The 24,120-nt window shown below is 40.3% G+C and overlaps 1 protein-coding gene across 1 annotated transcript in view; it reads right to left on the bottom strand.

The window, feature by feature from the left end:
• Positions 1-24,120, bottom strand: part of nrg3a (neuregulin 3a) — a 334,685-nt gene that overhangs the window by 41,797 nt on the left and 268,768 nt on the right. Inside the window, exon 3 of the mRNA XM_084376268.1 lies at positions 23,635-23,708. Coding sequence (XP_084232394.1) covers positions 23,635-23,708 — 74 coding nt within the window. The remainder of the gene's footprint in view (positions 1-23,634; positions 23,709-24,120) is intronic.

Below are 24,120 nucleotides of genomic sequence, written 5' to 3'. Positions count from 1 at the left end.
GAAAAAAAATTAAGCAAACCGACGTTTTATATGAAAGTGTATACTCCCCACTGTGTGTGTGTGTGTGTGTGTGTGTGTGTCTGTCTGTGCGTGTGTGTGTGTGTGTTGTACAGCTTGAAATAGAAGCAGGTGTGGGTGGCAGGGAGTCTGTAGCGTGTCGCCCTACTTCCACTCCCTGTGGACCCACACGTGGTGAAGAAGATATGCTAGATATGTGTGTGTGTGTGTGTGTGTGTGTGTGTGTGTGTGCGTGTGTGCTTCCTGCCTACTTTCATGTCTAGAGTGAGCCTCATAGTGCAAGACAGATTAGCTGACCTCCAGTGGGACAAACACCCCGCTGATTTACAGACTACACTCATTTAAAATCGCTACTGTGTGTGTCTTATTTTGCTATGAATATATTATCATGAAATTAGCGGTCAGCAGCCCTCATGCGCTTTATTCTTCTAATCAACACAAAACTATACGAAACTATGTTTCATTCCTCACTGAAACATGAATGTGGTAAGCTTCGTCAGCCAGGTGTTTTAATAATGATATTTATAATACAACCATATTTAATCAAAGCAGTGAATCTGCGAGATAGGAGGGAAAAACACAGCAGCTTTTGAGTTAAAAGAGAAAAATGAATATGAATATTATATATGAACCCGTTCAGGGTTACGGATCATCATCTGATGGATGCAGACTGAAAGCACTAATGCTGTCTGACTGAACCGCAGTCATCAACACAATTGATTATGTAATGTTAGTTGACAGATTGAGGCTGCTATATGTAGGACAACCCTGAGCTAATTCACATCTAATCCATCAATCAGAGTCAACTTATGCTGCTGATTATGTTTCATTAGCAGAATTAATTACATGTGGTGTGCCACAAGACTCAGTTCTCTGCCTCGTGATATTTTGCTATTAAATGCTGTCTTTTCGTTGTTTCCAGCTGATACAGGCTTATTCAACTGCAAATAAACTGCTGCAGTGATGAAATAACTTTATTTAGAAACAATATAATTGATTACATGAAAAATGTAATGTCTCCCATTCCAAGCTTTAGAAATACAGAAAAGATTCCCTCCCCATAACATGGAGACTGCCTCCTAAAACACAACCTTGTATCATCCAGCTTGTGTTAATAAGCAGATTCTGAATGTAGATCATTTCTCAAACGGTGTAGCCCTGACATCATCATGTAAAGAGCAGCAAAATCTAAACTGAACTTCGTCCTCAGTGTCTTGTAATTTTTGTTTCCTCTTTGGCAAGACTGAAAAGTTCAGCTGACAGAAACAAGAAGAAGAATTTTTGAATATTATTTGGACCAGATTGGATTTTTATCCTATCTGCATGGGTTGCTGTTGTAACAATGTAGGCATCAGTAACTATGAATGCTAGCGACACGACTTTCCAAACATGGAATCGTTAGAAATGGAGATCCATCATCTCACTTTCCAAACAATTACGCTGTCAAGTCGCGGCGCAGACAATATATTTCAGCGTGACCGTCCACAGACTGTTGTTCTGTGTGTTGTGTTTCATACCACTCCGCTAGTAGCAGCATGGATTCTGCTCAGCCACTCTGATGCACCTTTGTGACTCGATGTTGCTGTTGTGTGCCTCGCTGCGAATGAAAACAAAAATTAAACTTTGAAATCTGATCAATGGCTCGAGCATCCGGCATCAAACCACATTCAAATGAGGCTTAGATCAGATTTTTGTTTGTTTTTTTTAGTCCCCACTTACTAAAATCAACCTGGATAAATCAAAAAACAGATTTGGGATGGCAGTCTGAGCCTTCCTGCAATGATGGGAATTAATCTGTATCATAATTAGTTAATTTCAATGATTTCAAAGGCTACACATGACATAATTTATACAGGTACCTTTTAAAAATTTATAAAAATAATACATATTTAGATACAGTATGTAGGTAGTTTTATTGCTGTGCAGTTGATGTGGTCTGGTATTTCTAAAGTTGCGATTATCCATTGCTGTCCTGTTGTATCAGTTATTATAATTATGTTTTCTTTCACAAAACTGATAAATAAAATTCTCTTGTGATTGTCGGTTTAGTGTTCATGTCATGCTTCACTATGTTTTACGCAGCTAACCTTTTCTACTTCCATTTGTTCTCAATAAGATGTTTCTCATACACATATTCCCCAGCGTGATGCACATAATGTTTGTGTTTTTGCGGATCTAAATGCACTGCAACACACATACACGTACATAATCCTCACCTCTTTTCCTTCCCTCTGTCAGATAGAAAATGAATTATTCTAGCGATGGATGGGCATGAGGGAGTGATTGCATCATGTTCACATCTCAGTCTGACTGATAGCTTCGCTCTCCATGTGTGCAGCACACAGACTACGGTACATGCTATTTCCAATTAGAGCTCGGCACTCTTTAGAGAATGGGAAATAAATTGATATTTTGGCATGGCGGCTCTGGAGGAGCAGAGGGGAAACTAAATGATCACATCGCATCGTCCACTGTTCAGCCTTGATGAAACTCAGTATGGATAAGTCACACAACCATGTGATGCAACAGAGAGTCCGGGTTTCTCACTTTGCCTTGGTCTTGCTTTGTGTTACACAATATTTTGTTATTGACAGTATTTTGCAGGTGCATGTACACTATCCTATGGGATCATAGATTGTTTTTTTTTGCAGTAAATACAAACAAAACTGAAGGAGGCATTTCTTATAGTTATTAGTAGTAATGTTTTTACTATCGTCAGATAATTTGTAACAACAATGGATCCAAACATCCCCCAAACACTGCTGTTTGTGTGCTAAAAGAAAGCAAAACAACATATTTGAACATTTATCTCATCTTACTGAACAAGCTGCAGTCGCTGCTGCCTCGAGGTTTGCACCCTGTGGATAATATATTTAAATCAGCCCTCATGCTTTTACAAATATTATTCCCAAACCTTCACAACAGAGAAAAAAAGAATGACATGCAAAATGCTTGTGAAACATAGCATTGTCAGCAGCTGAGAAAATTATAGCATTCAGCCCAAAAGTGGTTTAGTTATTTTTCAAATTGCTCTCCTGCATTTTTTTCAGGTCACATGTCTGTAAGCTGAGAGGAGCATCCTGTATCACGCTACAGTCTGACAGATTAATAGCTGCGTGTGCAGAGCAGAAATATGTGTTTAAAAATCCCCAAACAATCTATTTGCTGAATGCCAGTCTCAGTCATTGTTGAATTTGAATGTCATCCTTCACTAACCTGTTTCATCATTTGTTCTCTCTCGCTCGTATCCCTCTTTTTCTTGTTTTTTTGCCCGCAGCAGTTGCTATGGCAACAAGGTATCTGTATCTTCTGACCTGACAGAAACTCTTTCATCTGAGCTGTCTGCTCTGCATCCATAAATCAGAGTGGTCCAAACAACAGGCCGGGCAGGATGATCTGCTAACGGCTTACTTTACTACCTGATCCCACTCCAAGTAACACTACAGGAATGAGCAAGAAACAGACTCTGGAGTCATTTTCATTATGTAGGATGGTGGAACTTGCAGAGAGAGAAAGAGAGCGAGAGGGGGGAGAGAAAAAGCTTTTAAGCTCCACAAACCAACTTTTCCATATTAACAATGATTCGACTGACTACGTGTGAAGTGAAAGGGAGAATTATCACCAACTCGGCAGTTCCACAAAGCTTTTGAGCCTCCTTTAGTTGATTGGTTTGTGACACATTTACTGTACAGTTTAGTCTCGGCGCTCTCATCAGCCTTGTTTCCAGCAGCAGACAGCTGCGTTCAGCAAACAAATACTGATAAACTCACTGTAAGCTGCCCATTCAGCACCGAACGGCAGACATACAAAGTTAGTGACTAGCAGGTAAAGAAAGTTGAACATTTAGCAGGTGACAAAAAAAAAACAAAAGCTGTGAGAGATCAGAGAGTGAAGTAGAGTCGCTGCACCAGTTTTGTGCGGGACATCACTGCAGCTGTACACTTCTACTACTCGTGAACTTTTTGGAAGACCAGTTTGTTTATTTGTGACAGAACGAGGACCAGCACTGTGGAGGCTCACTGATGGACCTGCAGTATGATAAGGGGCCTGACGGCTGCCGCACAGTGAGCTAGCTGGCAGGTGAGCTAACCACCTAATTGCTTTTCAAGTCTTGGAAACCAGTTTCATTTATTTATATTTCTTTCCTCAGTTTCTTTCCTTACCCACACACTCCAGATTAGGGCTAGTATTAAGTGGACACGTCCCTACAATTCTGGTTGCATGTGCATTGCGGAACGGCTCCGCTTCGGTTACTGGAAACTACTTTTATTGCAAGTAAGTTAGAGTCTGCAAATAACTGCATATAACAACTTAACAACTAAATGAGATGGTGTGCACCAACATAAAATATCAGGTAGCAAAGTGAAGTGCATGATGCAGAGGCTTTAACAAGTCAATTTAACCTTCAGTACCAACAGAGGCTCACACTATATGGACCTTTAGTGCATGGAAGAAAAAGTGAAGTGAGTGCAGCAAAACACTTGTGACTAAATTTGACAATTATGTGAAAGGAGTTTGGTTGAATTTGCACAGCATAATCATAAATTAAAATTGTTTTGTTTATTGCACTTTAGACTGACTCCATTTCCATTCAGCTTTTATCCTAATTGCTTTCTTTAGATGCCTCTTTTGCTATGAACTGCCTCATTTTCAAGTTCTCAGTCTTCTTCTTGCTCTCTCACAGCCTCTTCATTCTGCTCATATTTTTAATGTGGAAGCCTAGCGATTAACTACAGTTCAAGGAAATGGCGGCTTCGCAGATCGAGTTTTATTCAATTCTTCACGCCCTTTCAGCCATCACACTTGCTGAAATTACCATCTATGGATGCAAATGCTTCTCAGAGACAACAAATAAAAACCAACATAAAACATCCTCTGAGTCTCAAGTCAACTAAATTGAGTACAATTTGCTTAAATCATGCTTAAAATGTCACTTTTCTACCAATTGTGAGAATAGAGAGAAATTCACAAAGCCCAATGACAGGGAGCTCGATGTAATGATGACTTTTAAAAAAAAAAAAAATAGTTTAACCCACAACACGTCATCACAACCTTAACTACCCACATCTCACATCATGACCATTCATTCTCTGAGAGCCAGGTGGGTGTTCAGGCCATTAGACGTCAGCATATGCACACGCACAAGATAACTCACTGCTCTCATTTTTGTGTGTGTGTGTGTGTTTAGCTGAAGATTGTGCAGTCTTCACCTCCATTTGACAGTAACCTCCCTCACATTATTTCCTGCCGACTGCACAGCATTAAAGCAAAGTGACAGAAACTAAAATGGAGAGGTCTAACCAAACCAGACTACTTTTAACTGATTCTTGCTTTTGTTTGGTGCGACGGGGTTGAAATCATTTTCAAATAAAACGGACTGAACTTTTTAGGTGCTGCACAAGGACACATTTTACATTAGTGGTGTTTTTAGGAGCCTTCAAGCTAAATTGGCCTGAGGAGTATTAATAAATATGGCTGTTTATGAAAACTGGAAAGAAAAGTTATGTGGAATTTTAAGTTGAGAACACATTTTTCAATGTCGAATGGTAATGGTTCATCCCACGTTTGAACATTTGGACTGAAATGGGATTCAGTATCGTGCTCCACGTCGTAGGATTTTGCTGCTTATAATCCGTCCTGTTTAACAGCGAGAAAAATACAGAAATAATAGTCAGTGACAACTTCTGAGTCACCGTGGGAATGCCTACAGGGAGCTGTCAATCATCATCAAGGTCGCATCTTTGAAAACAAGTCTTCCTCTGTGGCCCTTTGGCTAAAACCTACACACACACACCCACACACACACACACACACTTTACATTTTGAGAGGCTTTCTATTCACCTTTTTTTCATTTCTTAACACCTTGTAGCCTTTTTATATTTCTATATTTGACTGTTACGTATTATTTGTTTGTGATGTTCGGTGTCTTCCTGGAGTTATTTTTGTGAAGTCTTGTGATTTATCACTTTGACGTTCCCACTTTTCCTTACATGCCTTGGCTTCTTCCACTTAAGCTTGTGCTTTTCCATAATTTCTTCCAAGAAATGAACAAACAACCCCAGTGATGAAAGCCAGAGCTATGCAAAATAAAAGCTGCAAGACAGACACTGAGCTGGCCTACTCCATGTTGGACTAGTAAACTGGATTGTTGTGTCTTGTGTTGCTTCCACCCCAATCACCAGAGTAGATGTTGGCCATGTTTGCTTCTACAAACCAGTTATGCTGAAACTTTTCTTTAGGTTCAGTTTTAAATTATATCTTGTGACAACGTTGTTCTGTTTCGTGTTTCGCATTCGTGATGACTAACATGAAACACAAACACAGGAAGGGAAACTCGTCTCCTGGCAATGGGAAAGGAGTAAAGACAGAGTATTTGAGCTTCGGAGAGATCATGACTTGAGTCTGTTATTCAAACGAATGAACACATTTCACTATGGTGCATTGCAGCCCCCGTTGGATCCGTCTGCTTCTTAATGGATTTCTTTCTGTATGAATTTTGAAAGTCACAGCATAATGGAGTTTGATATCTTTTAACTCAACTCTGACTCAGACACCTACATCTACCCTTCAATGTCTAACATGGTTGAACGCTGTTCTGCTGCAAAACTTTATTCGAGCTGGAGTGTCTGTCCGTCTGGCTCGGTGGGTAGGGCATCCAATGAGTGATGTAAACAAAGAAGCCGCAGAGCTGCGATTAGGGATCAAATTCTCTGTGGCATCGAGTTCAAACAAACAAAAGCGTCTGCAACTGACCTCACCTTGCACTCTCTTCACTGCTGAGCAGGTTTTTCAGAAACAGAAACAGGAGTCGTGGGGTACCTCTAAGCTGCATGTGTTCCTCTATCAAAGCATTTGTGGGCAAATTAAAATTTTGCTCTCGTTTCATCGGCTTCCAGGGTAATGAAAATGATCTGTCAAAGAGATTAATTTCATTTTGATATGATATTTTATGCCCATTAGTCACCATGTAAATTCCAGCTCCCTAATTACTCTGTAATACATCATTATTATACATCACAAAATTTTACAATTTCGTATCACGGAGGACTCAGATGAACTCTTATCCCTTGGAAACAGTGAAAACTGAATTTATGGTCTAATGATGAGGGCTTAAAAAAACCATCCTCAAAGAAATCGATACATTTGATGATGACTGTTACAATAGCAGAACATACCTAATAATGATTAGTGCCTGTAAGAGCTTAATCAGCATTATAAAGTCATGAGATCAAAGTCTACATTTTAAAAGCTATCTTATCCGGCTCTGTAGGACGGATCAGATGACAATTACAGAAATGTAAAGGAGAAATTGAGCCAGCCAGCCTTTAGAAGTAGCAGAGGAAGGTCAGCCAGTGAATCACTGATGCCTCTGGGGCTTTTGGAAACCAGGAGGATGGAGAGAGACAGAGAGGAGGGTGGCTCGCTGACAGGCTTTGCAAGGATGAATGAGTAAGAGAGGAGGAGGTAGGGGAGAATAAACTGTTCCCAAAAGCAATGAAATGAAGAAGGAGGCAGGGGTGAGGATGGGAGAGAGAGAGACAGAGAGGGGGGGGGAGAGAGAGAGAGAGAGAGAGAGACAGGACATGTCAAAAGAGAGTTTGGGTAGTTCTGGTAAGTGATAAGAGAGTTTTAGTAAGCAGTGCCTGAAGGGCACGGAGACCTGACGGAGAGAGTGGAAAGAGAGCTGGATGGAGACAGACAGAGGGCAACCCATGATTCAGCGGGGCAGGGCTCATGTCATGTACTTAAGTCACAGAGAGTTCGAGACTGTCATTCCTCCTCTCATTCTGCCCATCCTTCCTTTCACTCTCAGTTTCATTACCCAGGCTAAACTCAAAACGCCAGATAAATAACCAATCCCACTGCTTTCGACTTGGATATTTTAAGGTGAGCTGATCCATCCGACATGAGAGCCAACTCATATGGGGCAGAGGAAGGTTTAGAGTTGAGTTGAGATCACCAGTTTTCACACTTGAAAATGTTATTTTAATGTAACCAGGTTCCGAGCTGTTACGCTGCTTCCTCACGTCAGTTTTGTTATTGGTTTTTTGTTGTATGTTATATAATATTCATGAGTCTGGGGTTGTGACTCGTGGACTACTGCTGTCTGACCATCTCAGATGTGTAAGTGGAATTAAAAGTGCAGATGGGTTCATCGCAGCTGCACAGCTCGCTGTAAGTCAACTCGAGGAAACAACAAGTCTTAGACACATTTCTTTGACTGACATGTGGAAAGTTAAAGATATAACACGTTGCACTAAAATGTCTGAAAACCACTAGACCTCTGTCAAACATTTTGTTGAGTTGTGCGTCTCCACTATCCACAATGTTTTCAACAGTGTTTAACCCCAGAGAAATCTGTTTACTATTTAAGGAAAACATCAGATGATACGTCAGAGAGGGAGGGAGACACTGGAAAATGTGACTAAATGTAACGTGAGTAAAACTTGAAAATGCTACCTTCAAAGTGCGATCTCTTCCAAAACCTACCCACATCTTTTTTGTGCTAGAACCCAAACAAGCTGTGGCCATTTAACAACGCTAGTAATGGTCCAAAAGTCATAATATGTCCTAATATTCTCACGTGACTTTTACTATTCAAACCCTGTAAGCCTGAACCAACTCCTTCGCCCTCTCTGCTCCATCACTCTTTTGCAGTATCATAAGAAAAAGTACATATTTACATTGTGTGTTAACACTTCATCTCAACCTTGAACTTTGAGCCTTTTATGCTGACAGTAAAATCTCTCTTTTCAGGGGTCAACAAATCCGGTTTTAAGTCGGCCCAAGAAAGCAGGGGGGAGTGAAATGTAATCTGAGGACAGCTGGAGTTATTTTTATCTCACCAGCTATAAAGGACCAGTGTTCCTCTTAGTCCAGTGCAGTTTAATATGGCCACACAACCCGAGCAGTGATCCTTGATCAGTTCTCTTGTTCTTGGACGTTTAATGACTACAGGCCCTGGAGTAGAGCCACGTCTGGGTGGAGCAAAGGCAAAGCAGCGTATCTGAATGTACCCCGGACACCAGTCTTCATTCAGGCTGAGCTAAGGGGGTGGAAAGATACATGGTGTGATGAGTTCAGTCTTATAAAGTAAAAGAAAGAGAGGGGACAGAGAAACAAGGGCAGGATGGTAACTGGGTTTAGAAAGTCACAGGCTGTGAAGTAGAACAGGTCAGTTTAGACGTTCTTACCTCGTCTTATTGGGGCTATCTTTTAAGTATATACTGTACATTATGCATTCATTTAATTGATGTTTTATTGTTTGTTTTTGTATGTTAAGTGAAAAGTATAGCAGGATTTAATGGGTAAAGATATACAGATGTGGTGGCAGATACTTTATATTTATTCAAATGCTTTATCATCTTTTTTAGACTGTGGAGCATTTCACAACTATTGCTTTAAAAGTGCTGTATAAATAAAGCTTTGCCTTCTTACTATGTTTCTATCGACGATGATTATGAAAGCTCTCAAACCCAAACACAACTTTCCAGTCCATACTGTAAAAAAAACCCAACAACCTCTAAATAGAAAAGAAATAAGATATTTATTACAACAAAGGACATTGTAATTGTGTAAAGTATGTATAACTTATTGTATTTAAATCATGCACTCAAGTTTTTATTGAAATACTTTAAGTAAAAACAAGAGAAATCATAAAAGTAACAGGACTTCTTTAAAGATGAACTTGAACATGCAAGCTTATATTCACTTATTATTAATAATCAATCAAAAGGTGGGATGTTTCATCATAGTTTTTTATTATTATTCTCAGGGTTTAACTTTCCTTTATTCTCTCTTTCATATCACAAAAGTTTAATTGGGCTGAGTTGAGCCTTTATTATCATTAATAAATAATTCAAGCCGTCTCTGGCCAACATAGACACTTCAGTGTTTAACAATGTGAAGTGCAGTTAGTTATATTTCATGCTTTTGATGAAACATTAAATTTAGAGAGAAAATATGAATCAAAAGGCAGCGAGAGGATGAGAAGATAAGAGCGAGGACATGATGGAAAGACAGAAACTTTATCGTTGGACAGCTTCAACAGAGATTGTATTCACTTCACTGTCTTCTCATTGATGGACAGTGGCAGTACTCTCAGCTGTCAACTGGTAGAGCTTTAGAAAAGATGCATTTAAAGGCCATTTGGACACGGCAATTTTAAGTCACTTTGCTCCACCATCGCTCCAAGTGGCCCATCACAGAGGTCTGCTGGCCATTAGCACGTTTTCCACCTGAATTCATGGCAAGTTGTCATAAACGGTTAACTCACTTGGGGCTGGTATTAGGAGGGCTGTCATTAGATGAGACAGTTGTTCAAATCGGTTAAGTTGTGTGCTCACACACACACACACACACACACACACACACACACACACACACACACACACACACACACACACACACACACACACACACGATACATCTATGTATGTAATTGTTCTGTTAGGTTCCTGGGACACTAGTGCCATAAAGGCTAGAAAAGGCTTAAATAGAAACGCTTTGTCAAAATGTAGTAATTCAGTTATAGGTTCAAGTCTGGATCGGATGACGTCTGGGTCTGGACCCGGACAGCAGTCTGCCTATCAGTGTTCTCAGGGGGGATGGAGAGGGGTGGCAGGTCAACAAGAGGGACACATTTTGCTATCAAGAGGGATGACGTCCCTTATTGTCCCCCCTCGAATCAAAAGTCAAATATAGCCAGGTCCATCCAAGAAATGCCAACAGGAAGAAAAATGTCACAAGGTCACATCTATCCAATAGCACAGTGACACACCTACTTTGTTAGTCTATTATGTTGCTGCTGTCTCTTTAAAAATAATTCTCTCTCTGCCTTTAGTTCATTCATGCTGCTGTTTTGCACAACCCCTCCACCTCCCTGTCACCACCCGGTCTTTTGCAGATTCACCAGCTTCATCATTTCATTAGCCTGTCAGTCCTCAGCCACCACCACCGCTACCAGTGTCTGAACTCCATTGGGGGATTTTGCTTGCTAAAATCTCCCTGCAGAGTCGAAGCGCAGAAAAGACTTTCTAACAAGACTCAATTATCACATATCATCTGCTGAAATAAATAAATAAATTGCATTATTCGCTTCGTTTCTCCTGATTGAGCTAGATGTTCGTAGCGCAGAAACTTGAACTTCAGGGACAACTCTAACTTCCCACATTGTGTTGCCTCTCTGTGCAGCGACACTTGTCAAGTTTAGTCAGGTCAGTTTTATTTATGTTGCCCAAAATCCCAAATCACATTACAGTTAATGAAACCCTCTGTCCTTTCAGCGCACTTAAATTGTGTTAAGACGGCCATATTGTTAATTATTTCATTGAATTCTGAATCATGCTTAAATTAATGATTTCAAACAAACTAATTTGTGTAGAGCAATGGTACATTCATGGGCAAATACTGAGTCAAAGCCACGCCACCATACTACGCAGCTGCTTCTTTTCCTCAGCTTGTGAGACTCCTGAACACATCCTCAACACTGCACCATATTATTTTTCCTTGTGTAGCATAAAGGGAACTCTTGTACAACCCCGTGTTGTAAAATGAAAATGAAATGAACCTTTGAACCTTTGAATTTAGCTGATGCAGCGACAGGCTACAAGCAGTGTTTCTTTGCTGAGTGATAAATACATTGGAAGAAAAGGAACAAAGGACTTTAAGGATCAGATGGAGAGAGAAGGAACAAAAAGTCAGACAAACATGGAAAGTGGACACAGTGAGAGAGAAGGGAATCAAGGAATGTGCTACAGTGAGACGACGCAGGAGAATTGCCTTTCCTTGTCTCCCACACTTTGCCCAGTTATTAATGACCTGTGACTGCAGGGTGGGTGCAAGCAGCGGGCACACCAGCCTGCACTGCTCTGAGATAAGCTGCATCCCACTGCCATATTCTTCACTAAGCACCAGCTGACAAGACCCATACTTCACTATAAATTGGGCTTTCCAGATCCATTAGCGTCCGTATGTGGCCACGACCGAAAGTCCTGATCAGATTCTTGATGGAAATCAGAACAATAAATGAGAACAAACAATGCAACGCCGTGTGAACTATGCGACAAAGTTGGTGTTTTAAATATTAAATCCAAAAATTTACAGTACAGTTTTTACAGAGCTAAATCACACAGGGGTGCTTGCCAGATGAATTGCTGCAATCAATATGAGCTCTTCTCCCTCCCGCTCTTTTTTCTGATTGCTTGCTATTCCTGTCTATAGCAATAGGCAGGTGGAAGGTAAATTGGCCCCAGCAATCAGTATCCATTAAGCTCCATTGCAATAGTCAATTTTGTGTTTGCCACCGAGTTCACCTGCAGAGGGAGGGATATCGTTTTCAGAAGACAATAAAGCTTCATGCTTAAAAAAAAAAAAAAAAAGACGAATGCAGAATAGATTAGATCAGTATAGAATCAATCAATCATAGGCAGAGAAAATATGAAGTAGACAAATGAGCTATTATTGACACTGCTAATGCTACACAGGAAGCACAATGCCTTAACTCTGATCAACCTATAGACTCGAGCACAAATCAGATATTTTCAGCGGTGTAATTCTTCTAGATTTCTAAATTCAATTCATTTCATTTTGTTTAATGATATGCTCACAGAGATGACAGAAATATGATCCACATGTGGGCACATATGCACAGCCAGCAGCACTTTGTGTGTTAGCGTATAATCTCGTCTTCACCTTCACCAGCTGCAGCCCACAGGAATAGCAGCCGAGATAATACTGCTCAGTTATACAGTCTGTGATTCTTGAAGGCAGTTAAACAGGCTATGTGCTCTAATGTTCTGTCTCGCTGTGGTGAGTTGGACGGAGACTGAGCATAGTTTTGGATGCAAGCGAGCCAGGAGATGCCCAGCTGGTCATTGAGACACACCTGCAGCTAATTAACCTCTGCCTATACGTGTGTTTCAAGAGAAGCTGACAGGGGAGGGCTATCAGTAGCAAATTGCCAAAGCCCTGTTGTGCACCAGGATCCTGGAAATGCTGGGTGTAAATGACACTGCCACTTTAGCTCTGAAAGACCGCAATTAGCCTGTGGACAGGTGAATGGCTCCAAAAAAGGCTGATACTGATTCTAGCAGTCTCTCAGCAGTCGTGTGGAGCTCAAAAAATATATGCACAAAGAAAACACACCTTTCTTCATGGGTTACAGTCTGAACCACAGTGAAAGTAAAATGGATAAAAAACACATGTTGGGAACATGAAATTTCCATTGGCAACAGCCCTGCATCACATCGTCTGCCTGCAGAGAAGTCAGTTTGTCATGCAGCAGGCATCAGACAGTGTGTGAAACTTGGCAAGCTCAGGCTGAGGACTGAACTTTCATGAGAATCTGCTGCCACCATCTGCAGTAGCAATATTTTACTGTCTTCCCATCTTCTCTACGGCTCTCGCTACCAAAAAAAGTACAGCGAGGAAGTGCAACCACCACATGGAGAATGTGATCTTGTACCTGCTAGGTCTTAGCATGATCGCACATGTGCAGCACTTTAAGGGAATTATCATAAACTGTGACACTATGACCATGCTTTGGTCACTGGCGACTCTGGCAAAAGTCCATAATGTTTCAGCCCAGTCGCTAAAAAAGATGATTGCCTGATTTGTTTTTTGAAAACTGCGGATCTGTTAAATTTGTTGAAGGGGGTGGCAGGTGTGTGTCAGTTTGGCAAAAGGGCTGCCAAGCAAGAGACCACTGGTCAAGATGTTTTAACATTTGTAAATGGGAAACCAGCAGATGTTTTCCTGCTTTGTTGGTGGCAAAAAAAACCTGGATATTTTTGATGAGACATCCTAAAAATATGCAGCCCAAACTGGGTATGTTTAACAAGATGTCAGGACCATTTACAGTCATGTCTGTGGCAACATGACCCGGCAAGCCAAAACATGTCCTTTTCCTAACCCTAACCAGAGGTCAGAACCGCCTTTTGTCACAACATAAAATTGAGAATTGAACTCAAGACATGAAAAGCTGCAACATAAAGACAAGTAAGGTTTCAACTTATCTGTGGTTTGCAGAAACGTGCATTGCCAACATTCATTCTTGCGATTGGGTTGGTTGTTAACATCTTCACTTACGCCAACAAACAGCATTCTTAGAGCCCCACAAGGACATCTCAGACACCAGAATAAGACATTTTCCAGAGGCTTTTCCCGCCTCCACTGACCCCGATTCTCTCAACTTCAGTATCTGTTCTATGCACCACACTGTTGATCCATTAACCCCTCTCTGTGGTGTATGTATGTATCTGCTGAGCTGCTCTAACCCCCTGCCGAGGGGCTACACCAGCCCCTCCTGTTCTTCCTTTATGCTTCAGTCATGACATTGAGAACTAAAGTCTTTTTTTCACAGCAGACATTTTGACTTATCATGGCAGGAAAACCATGGTATGGAACCAGCAATGCACACATCCGGACACGCTTGTTGTTGACGCAGATTTTGAGTCACAGCGCTATTAAGGTTCTCTTTCAGTCAGTGGTGTTGGAAAGTGAGATAAAAAGTAAGTGTCCGGACGCGTGCATCACTTTTAAGTGTCCTCTGGAAACACTTCCGTTGTGTTGCAGCCTATTTGCATCGCTTTTTTCTAATGTGTTGTGTTGTGGTCTTTGCAGCGCGTTTTCTAAATGCTGTGCATGTGTTGTCAAATTGATGAAGATGTTTTCTTAATTTGCTTGTGTTTTGTCTTTTTGCATGTGTTTCCTTAAGTTGCAGTGCTGTGAGCTCTCAAGGCCACCATAGGGAAGGGATGAAGAATAATATTAATGTGTAAAGCTGAATCTTTTCACCTGGTTTCAAAGAGACCTGCTGTCAAATAGAGGCTTGTTTTTAATGGGTACTCTCAATGTGAATGCTGCAATTTCCTTCACCCCGGACACACACCAATTAAACTCAAAGTAGTCTGTGCATCTGCAGCTAGAGCTTCATACAAAGCAAGCAATATTATTTCTAACATTATAAAGTACAAAATCTTGATCTGGTTTCACTCTGCCCCCGGTGATTGTTAAGAAACTCACATCTTTCACATCTGAAGAGCCAGACTAGTTCAGACCCCCTCTGGCTTTGGTATCGTAAGGATGTCAAGCCAAAGACTTGACAGTTCTTTATCCATATCCTGGTAGGTTGGATTTGCCTTGCCAAAATAAGTCAGTATAAGAAGGTGGGCTGATACCAGAGCTGATGTAGAGACATCAAGTACTTCTGAGCGTTAAGCCAGCTCTTTTCCTCCTCGTCTTTCAGATGGTGAGAATTCAACAAGATGCCTCATGAGACTCTGCTTCTCACTTCCCAACACTGTGTGGGAATGTCAGGATGGAGAACTATGCAGAAATACAAATGCAAAAAGGTAGAGTACAGAACCAACACACATCTTTGCACACACACAAACACAAACATGGACTTATGGGAATGTGCCAGCATGACTTGAGGAAGCTAACGTCTACCAACTGTTTACAAATCATGCATGTGTTTTACACAAGTGACAAGTTTTTTTTTGTTATTTTAAATCATCAATTCTTATACTTAAAGCCCCCATGCGTAAGATTTCAAAATGTCTTACGTTGGTGACTTTTGGTTCTTATATAACAAACTTTGAAAGACAGCAAAGCCCCACTCTCCCGATGGATTTGAAGACAGGTATTTTAAGCCAAGACACAATCTTTTCCTAGCCCTAACCAAGTGGTGTTTGTGCCTAAACCTAACCACACCAGACTGACATTTAAAACTTTCATAAATAAATAATAATAATAATAATAATAATAATAATAATAATAATACAATTTAAAACTGAACATAAAGAAATGGAAAGTTTCAACATATCCCTGGTTTGCAGAAGAGTACATTGCCAACAGTTATTTTGGCAATTGGGTTTCTACAGGACACGGTGATTAAATCTTTCTTTTCCAAGCTGTTAATAGTATTTAAAGAGACTGTCCTCAAGACAGCAGCATTTGTCTTTACATGCATATGTTTATCATTACCTCACAAGAACCTCTTTGAGAGGAAGTGTGGATGGATATCAGAGATATCCTCGTGAGTCCATGGCTCACGTCACAAGTGTGCACCTCTGTGGATTGCCTTATCTTGCACCAGTGTTTATGTTCATGTCCACTCTCTGTATGTACAGTACACAGTATAGTTATATACTTGATATAACATTTTGGACTTCTGTCTTTCATAGACATCTTTGCACTTTACTTGACTAGCTTGCACTCTGTTCCCAAACACCCACATAATCTATTTGAGCCTGTATTTATCCATGCCTTTGCTAAATGATAAAGCGAGATACTAATACATCAACAGTGTCTGATTGATTCTCAAATAGTCTAAAGGTTCAGGGTCATCTATAGAGCATCACCCCTGGAGCTTATATATGTCAACTGTGTTGCCCAAGGACACTTAATTCATACCACACACAGTCACACCAAGGATTTCCTACATCTGTAGTTATATGATTGATATTTTGTTGTGAGCATTACTGCTCTGCTCAAGCAAAAAATGTTTTTACAGTTGTGACTAAACAACGTGTATCACATGCTTAGTAGAGCATCGTTGTAACAATCCAAGGTGACTCGCATTGCCTTTGCTTCAACAGTTGGCCGGAGACAAAAACATAAAGCTTAAAGCAATCACACATTTTATGCTACCTTTATATCATAGGGATTGAAACGAGCGTACAACCTGAAGTCTAGGGCTGTATTCTCTGGGAAATTGGACTTGCATGATTACTGCAATGTTATCATCTGTGCTGCACACAAACCTGCCAAGCATGAAATCAGATCTCATAAAGATAGTGTGAATTAAATTTGTCTTCAGATTTAAATCTCTAAATCTCGCTCTGTGTGTCTACGGGGTGTGATACGATGCATGTACTGTACTGTAGATGAAAATATGCTGATTCTGACTCTGCCTTGCAGCACCGTAAAACTAGACTGTGTCAGGTCCCAGGCCTTTGATTCTGAGGGCTTGAGCACGTTTTTTTTCCAATGTGTTCAAGACAATGATTGCGGAAAGCGCTGTGTCGATGATGAAAGTAGTAAAGAAAGAGATTGAGGTAGAGCAGAAAAAGAGAGGGAGCGCTATTCAAAGAGAATACATTTAGCTCCTGAATACTGTATTACCCTGTGAAAGTTCCTAAGAATGGGTAGTGCCAATCAGCAACCTCCCAGTTTGAACAACAAAAGATGTCTCGACAACAAAAAGCAGCTTGAACTGCCTTTCTTCCTCTGACATACTGTATGTAAGGATGACAACAAAAAGCCTTTGTTACTCTCTGACAGATTAAGAGGAAACCTAAACAAATCTTTGATCTCACACACATCCCATCAAGTGAGTTGGGTGACGAACTGTGTGTGGAGCCTTGTAAGCATTTTGAGAACTAAATGTATGAGTCATGCACGAGCCCCGAGATATTCTGTTCTGGTCTGAAGTTAGCTTTTACATGTGAGAGTTTTAAAGCTTTTGTTTCAGACCCGGTTAGCTCCGAGCTACAGCTACTCCGAGTCTGTTTTACTGTCTACTAACCAGAAGGTGGTATACAACATTCAAGCTGTTTGTTTTTACCGTCAGCTTTGTCGTTTATCTGATTAAAACCTTAAAGTTGAAAAGTTCCTTGTATCCTTGGAGCTTGCAAAAACCATGTACTGGCAACCTCTCCTTTTTCCTTAGTATGCTGTTGGATGAGAGCACTACCTTACACAGGTAGCGCTTCTTTGCCTTGAATTATTCAACCTGTGAGATCCTTCTCATACCGTATTCGAAACAAAAAGTGAAAGGTTGATGCTCATTCGAGATTTCATTTTTGTTGCACCTTGTAAGAGCAGCCTGGGTCTGTTAAATCAATAAAACCATCGTGCGATGAGGCCATAAATCAATAAATGATTCGTCTACATTAGTCCGAAATACTTTTTCTGTTTTTTATTATAGAAATAATCAGTTTTCCTTTGTCCACTGAATGTACCTTTAAGGTTGTTCAAATCATCTTTTTATGCTTTACTGAATGAAATATTCAAACCTATGACTTATTTTATTTAATGGCTGCAGCAGTCCATCAAACGGAAACATTCTAGATGTTTTATGTATCATTTTATTCAGCTTTCCCCCAAATTCAGCCTGACATGTGGTGCTGTGGAGTCAGCAGAGTGTTATTTGCTTCCGCATATTTAAGTGTTTCCTGTAAGTAAAGTTAGGGAGGGATTGTTATCCAGCTCTCTGTGAACAAAGTTGGACCAGGATAGAACAAAACAGCCTCCCAAAAGACAGAGGCCTGCTTGTTGATAGGGAATACAGTGCCAAGGTAGTTTTTTAGCTGGGTTTGGCTCCTGGCCCCCTGGGGCTGTGTCAGCAAAAAGGACCTCAAGCTGCATGGCTGCGAGCTAACTACTTAACAGAAGCTACTGTACATTAACAACATTTACTGGTTACTTAAGCAAGAAAGCTACCAGTAATTGTCCATCGGGAATCTCCATAAATCACCATGGTACTCTAACTGGCCTCAAGTCATTACATTGAGTACAGTCCCGGTCCGAAGGTTTTCGTTGAGGCTGCTGCTGCTGATAAGCAAAAGTTTTGTACAAACTATAGAGTTGTGATTTTGCAGAAGGTATAAAGTTGTGTTCTTGTACAGTAACGCATGAGGCCTGGTCCCCAGAAACACTATGCTCTGACAGCATCCTTCTTTTAAGGCAGGATGAATCCTCAATATTTTTTATTGTTTTCAAACTCTAAAATACCACCAACAAACTTTTTGCCAGCGCTGGGTCTGATCCTAGCTCATAGGTAAGATATGGTCATATTGGTTATTGGAGCGCCCGTCTAGCGCAGTAGTATAAAGAGTGAGAAAAGCCGGAGTGGTTGGGGGGGTGGCTGGATGAATTTAGTATTTGAACCCATACCATCTTTTCCTTCACCCCATGAAGTAGCTTTGTTGTCAAAACCGGACACTAGAGGGGCAGGTAGAGCATCGTAGTTTCAAGCTTTAGACCAGGCTGCCTTATTTGACGAGTTGGGAGCGAGAACGTGACAATCATTGTGAATTGTACATCTTCGGGTTGTGGAGAGCTGGTCAGACAAAACAAGACATCTGAAAGCTTTTTCTCTCAGAACTCGTGATAGATATTTTCCACTAGTTGCTGCCCTATTTCATAGTATGTTTTTTTCCCTCCTCCCTCTTGAATTTGTCTGTTAAATGTTTTACATGCAGTAACTCTGTCTGGCAGTCATTCATGTCTCACATTTCATTATTGATCTTGGAGCTTTTTATTTAGTACCGTAGTGCAGTTTCAAATACCATTTTTTTTTAAACCATGTTTTAAATAATTTAAACTGCAGTGCTGCTTGTTATGTTTAGAAGACAAGCATGTCTCTCTCTCTCTGTCTTGCCTTGCAACTCATTGAGTTTGTAAAGCCACTGGAGTCATGACTCTCCCTTTGTCCTCTGAGAGCCTGAGACAGTGTGATAGCCTAACCCAGAAGATGCCTCCACTTTCATCCAGCATCTCTCCTCCTCGCTCGCGCCCTTCGCGTCCTTCCCTTCCTTAGAGACTGCGGTGTGCCAGAGGTCCTTGGCATCATTTGTCTGCCCTGCTGGTGAACCTTTTTAGCTGGCACAATTCAAGCCTCAGTCCATCTGAGGCCTGTGCCACTTAGTGTTAGGAGATGAGTTGGACAGAGAACTGTAGGCTTGGGAGAAGGGATGAGGTCTGACGCTTGGACAAGATGCGTGTCGAGGAAAGGATGGCACGGAGGAGGTTAGCAAGAGACAGATGGGGGCGAAAGGGGGCCGTCAGTAGGGAAATTTGGAAGAGGGAACAAGGATGTCAACACTGAGGCAAGCTCGAACACGAGACACAAAGGTAACCCGGGAAATTAGGATTTGATGAGCTGCGAGCAAAGGAGTCAAAGAGTGATGCTGTGACAAGATTATCTGAGGAGTGAGGAAAGAAGAGGGTGGCCACAATCTGCCACTCTTCTTTTCCAATTTTGCACTTACCAACTTTTTGAAGCAGGAAGAAGTAAAATGGGAAGAAAAGGAAGAAAGACAAAGGCGGTGTTACTAAAGAAAAAAATAAATCCATAGGCTATATGTCATTGTATGTGTAGCAGAGAACAGAAACAGGGACTTGTCAGAAATAAAGAAGGTAGTGGAGAGAGGGATCGAAGCCAGCGAGAAGAATGACCTTAAAGGAGGCTGATCTATCCCAACCATCAGGAAATGAATTGAGGATAGAGATTTGGCAGAGAGTTGGAGAAAGTGGCAAAGAATAGATGAATGAGATCAGAATTGAATGGGAGAAAGTGGTGTGAGCTAAAGCTGATACAAACAGAAAGGTTTCAGGGGTTCAGCCGGGGTGCCAAAAAGAGACTTTACTGTTTATTTTACCCCCATTCCTCAGTAATGCCTTGGTAACTTCCAGACAATTTATATGGAAATTCACCTGAAAGAGTCACTGCTTATTAGATTAATAATAAGTATGTCATTTAGGCGAGAAAACCAATTTGAAGTTATGGTTGAGATTGGTTTGTTCGAGAACAACTTTGTTTCTTGTTGACAAAACTCAATTCTTTTCACCCCTTTGAGGTGTCCAAGCAGATCCTCGGGCCTCATTTTATAAAACACAAGGAAGACTTGCATGGGACCAGGAGGGGACCGTGTGATTTAGAAAGGGAAGTCTGCTTTCTGCATGTGTTATAAGCATATATACAAATCAAAACGCGGATCCTTTGTGGCTGTACTGTAAGATGACAACCTTTTGTTGCTCCTCAGCTGCTCTGTCATCAGTGTATAAACATAATTATAGCCAATCTAAGAGTACAGATTTTGACTGCTGTTAAACATATTATGAGCTGCGTTCAAGTTTCATACTTATTCCATTGTCTGTCAACAGAAAACGGATGTTAAATAAAATCGTAGAAATGCCGATTCGCACATGCATCTTTTTTCAACTATGTCACATATTGGACACAAAATAATTATTTTACAGGCCATAATTTCGTGGAAGTTTCCTAGAAAGAGCTGGGTTTACTTTGTCATGTTGAGTTTATCAACTGGAAGTGCACAAATTGAACACATTTTGGTACCAAGTGGTTTGCTATCAGTCCTTTAAAAGGAACCTTCCTCTGAATTTACAGGTATATTCAGTAGTCTTTCTTTGGAACTGATGGTATCCATAAAATATCATACACTGAGAAACCATCAAAAGAAAGCTTTGACACAAATTAATTTTCTGAAGGAAGATGTATTCATGTCAGACATATTTGACTGTTTTTCCTCATTTTAATGCTTGCTAAAAAAAGTGAAAAAAATAAATAAAATCTCAGAGTTTTTGCCAGCTACACAATATTAAATGACTCCAACTGGGATCAGGTAGATTGGTAGCGGCAGGATAAAATGTTAGCAGTTAACGTTTCTGCAAACCACTGAGACGCTGACATTTGTCATGGCCTAAGTGTCATATTGACATTTCGACAATATGTGTCATATCACATTGAAAGTTCATGTTATTGGCAAGAAGCCTGTAACTGCCAACCCGCGTCCGTAGTTCAGGACTTTGTTCAATATTTGTAACTGAACTGAACACAATTCCAATCCACGTTCGGTGACAGAAAACTTACTTTTGTCAAAAAGTTTGGAAATGTACAGCTATGTTAGGACTGACCAAAACATGTAGGCTATGTTACAGCTAAACCTGTTTTCCTTACCTAAAAACCTCACCAGACCATATGCACAGTGTTGTCACAACATAACATGGAAAATTGAACCTGAAGAAATAAAAAAAGGTGCAAAATAAAAATATTGCAGTGTCACCTTATCTGTGGTTTGCAGAAACTTACTTACATTAACCCTGGCAGCTGGGTTGATTAAATGTCGAGCTGATAAAACTTCAGCAGGTCAAAGCTTTGAAGGGATTTAAAATCCCACAGAGAAGATATAGGACCTCTTAAACATGTTCAACAGATATAAGAGCAACACAATTAACAACTATTTCCATCTGACATTTGACAAATTGTTAGAGTGATGAAAATGGTAACAGCTCTTAGCCACCAATACGTTCAGGTCAGCAGGTTTGGTGTACAAACAAAGCGATGGGTGTCACTTCAGTGAGCACAAATGTTGTTCTAACAAGGACAATTACCCTAATACTTGCTTGGAATTAAAAACCTCATTACGGAGACTTAATTAATGATCTGGAAAGTAAAGGATATTAACAAAGAGCAAATGATAACAGTGTTTGTTGCATTTGCCACTTTTAATTTACATGTCTCATTTATGGCACATTTATTCCCTGCAATCAACCTCAGCATTTCATTTTAATAATCAGTAAGTTGGATTTCATAATGTTACCACAGAGGGGGATTTTTTTGGACAATTATGAGGTAAAAACCAAAAGTCCTTTTAAAGTAAATGGTGCTATTACAGCATGCTCCTTGTTAGTGCCCCAGTGACGAGGTTGCATATTTTTTGTAATGAGCTGAGAGGAAATGAGAAATTTCTCCCTCAGCTAAACGACATTGAGAGGACTGTGTCTTTGGGAGATAAAGAAATGATATAAGTGACATTAGAATGAGTATTTGAGGTAGCAGGGGATAAAAGAGAAAACAAAAAGTTAATACAGGGACAAATTATAAAATAAAAGGGGAGGGGAGGGGAGAATATGAAAGAAGACAGAAGAAAAGCTGTGAAAACATAATCATTACTTTAACATTAAAGAAAACCTGAAGACTGTTTGGAGTTGTTGAATGTATTTTTTTTCCTCAAGTATTATGCAGTAAATTCAGCTTTGTTGCTTTACGTTCACTGTTTTCATTTGTAAAAAAAATAATAATTAATTAAAATGACGTTCCAAAATTAGAGTCCCCTAAAAATAATCTGCAGCAGTTCTGTTTCACTGTGTGTATCAGCGCATGTAACAGTCATTGGTTTGCAGAAATAGACCCACATCCCTGCTGTTTCAATCAGGGACTGATTCTCACCTGGGATTCCAGGTGAATGCAATTAGTTTAACTGCATTTATCTAGGTGATTAAAAAAAAAGAAGAAGAACAAAAACAAACACAAAAAGAGCAGAACTCTGGCCTCTGAGGATCTGCAATAAAACCCATTGATATGAGATATGCAGACTAGATGCAGAATGTGTTGTCCTCTCTGACTTGTGGTAAGAGAAGAAACAAACTTCTGCTGCATTTCTGAAGAAATAAAATAGATATTTCGAGGGGGAAATATGCAGCAAGTAAAATTTCTAGGTGTGAAAATATTTGCATTTCACACAAACTGCTGATTTGAGTGCTCCTGGTATTGTCACCAAGCTAATATTATGAATTACTCTTGAGGGATGTTTGCACAGCAGAGCTGAGAACTTGGTAGCTTGGACACGTACAGCAAATACTGATATATGAAAACTTGATTTTTTCCCCCGCAGTGCCTTATAAATGTGGATCAGCACTCTAAGAGTAAATGTTCATCCAGTTGCAGCTCATCAGAATGAACTCAGAAATACGACCCTCTTCGTTTCCCCTCGTGTTTACCTTCATAAGTTCAAATTTGATTTATGGTCTACTGATAGATGTTAAAATAAACAGGAAAAAAAACAAAAACAAATGTGGACTCTTACTTGGGTCAGAAAGGATGGAGTCTGTCTTGGGCAGAAACTGGTCACAGCGGATTCCCTGGTAGCCTTCTCGACACCTGGTGGAGAAAAAAACAAAAACAAACATCAATTAAGCGAGGGAACGAATGCCACTACAACTGACGTGAATGCAAGATGCAAATAAACTTCCTCCACATGTTTACAGACGGATGTAGGTGAGGCTCAGTCCTCCTTGAAGGAAGCTGAACTGCAAGAAAGTGCAAAGTGAGGCAAGCTGACAGGAAAATATGAAAAGTGAGGTAATCTTTACAAAATAATTTTCTTGAAGAGGACATCTGTCTTTTCAGCAAAAATCCCAAATTGGGGCTGCAGCAGAAAAGGAACTTCCAATCCCCATTAAGTGAGACCCCCATGACCTTTCTCCGTGTGAAGCTAAATGAGTTTCAGGTTAAAATGAAATCTTCACAGAACACATCCAACGATGAATCAAAAAGTAAAACTTTCTCCCAT

Source organism: Pagrus pagrus (genome assembly GCF_965226575.1).
Source record: "Pagrus pagrus genome assembly, chromosome: 15".
Classification (NCBI taxonomy): Eukaryota; Metazoa; Chordata; class Actinopteri; order Spariformes; family Sparidae; genus Pagrus; species Pagrus pagrus.
This window is presented reverse-complemented; position numbering and strand designations above follow the sequence as displayed.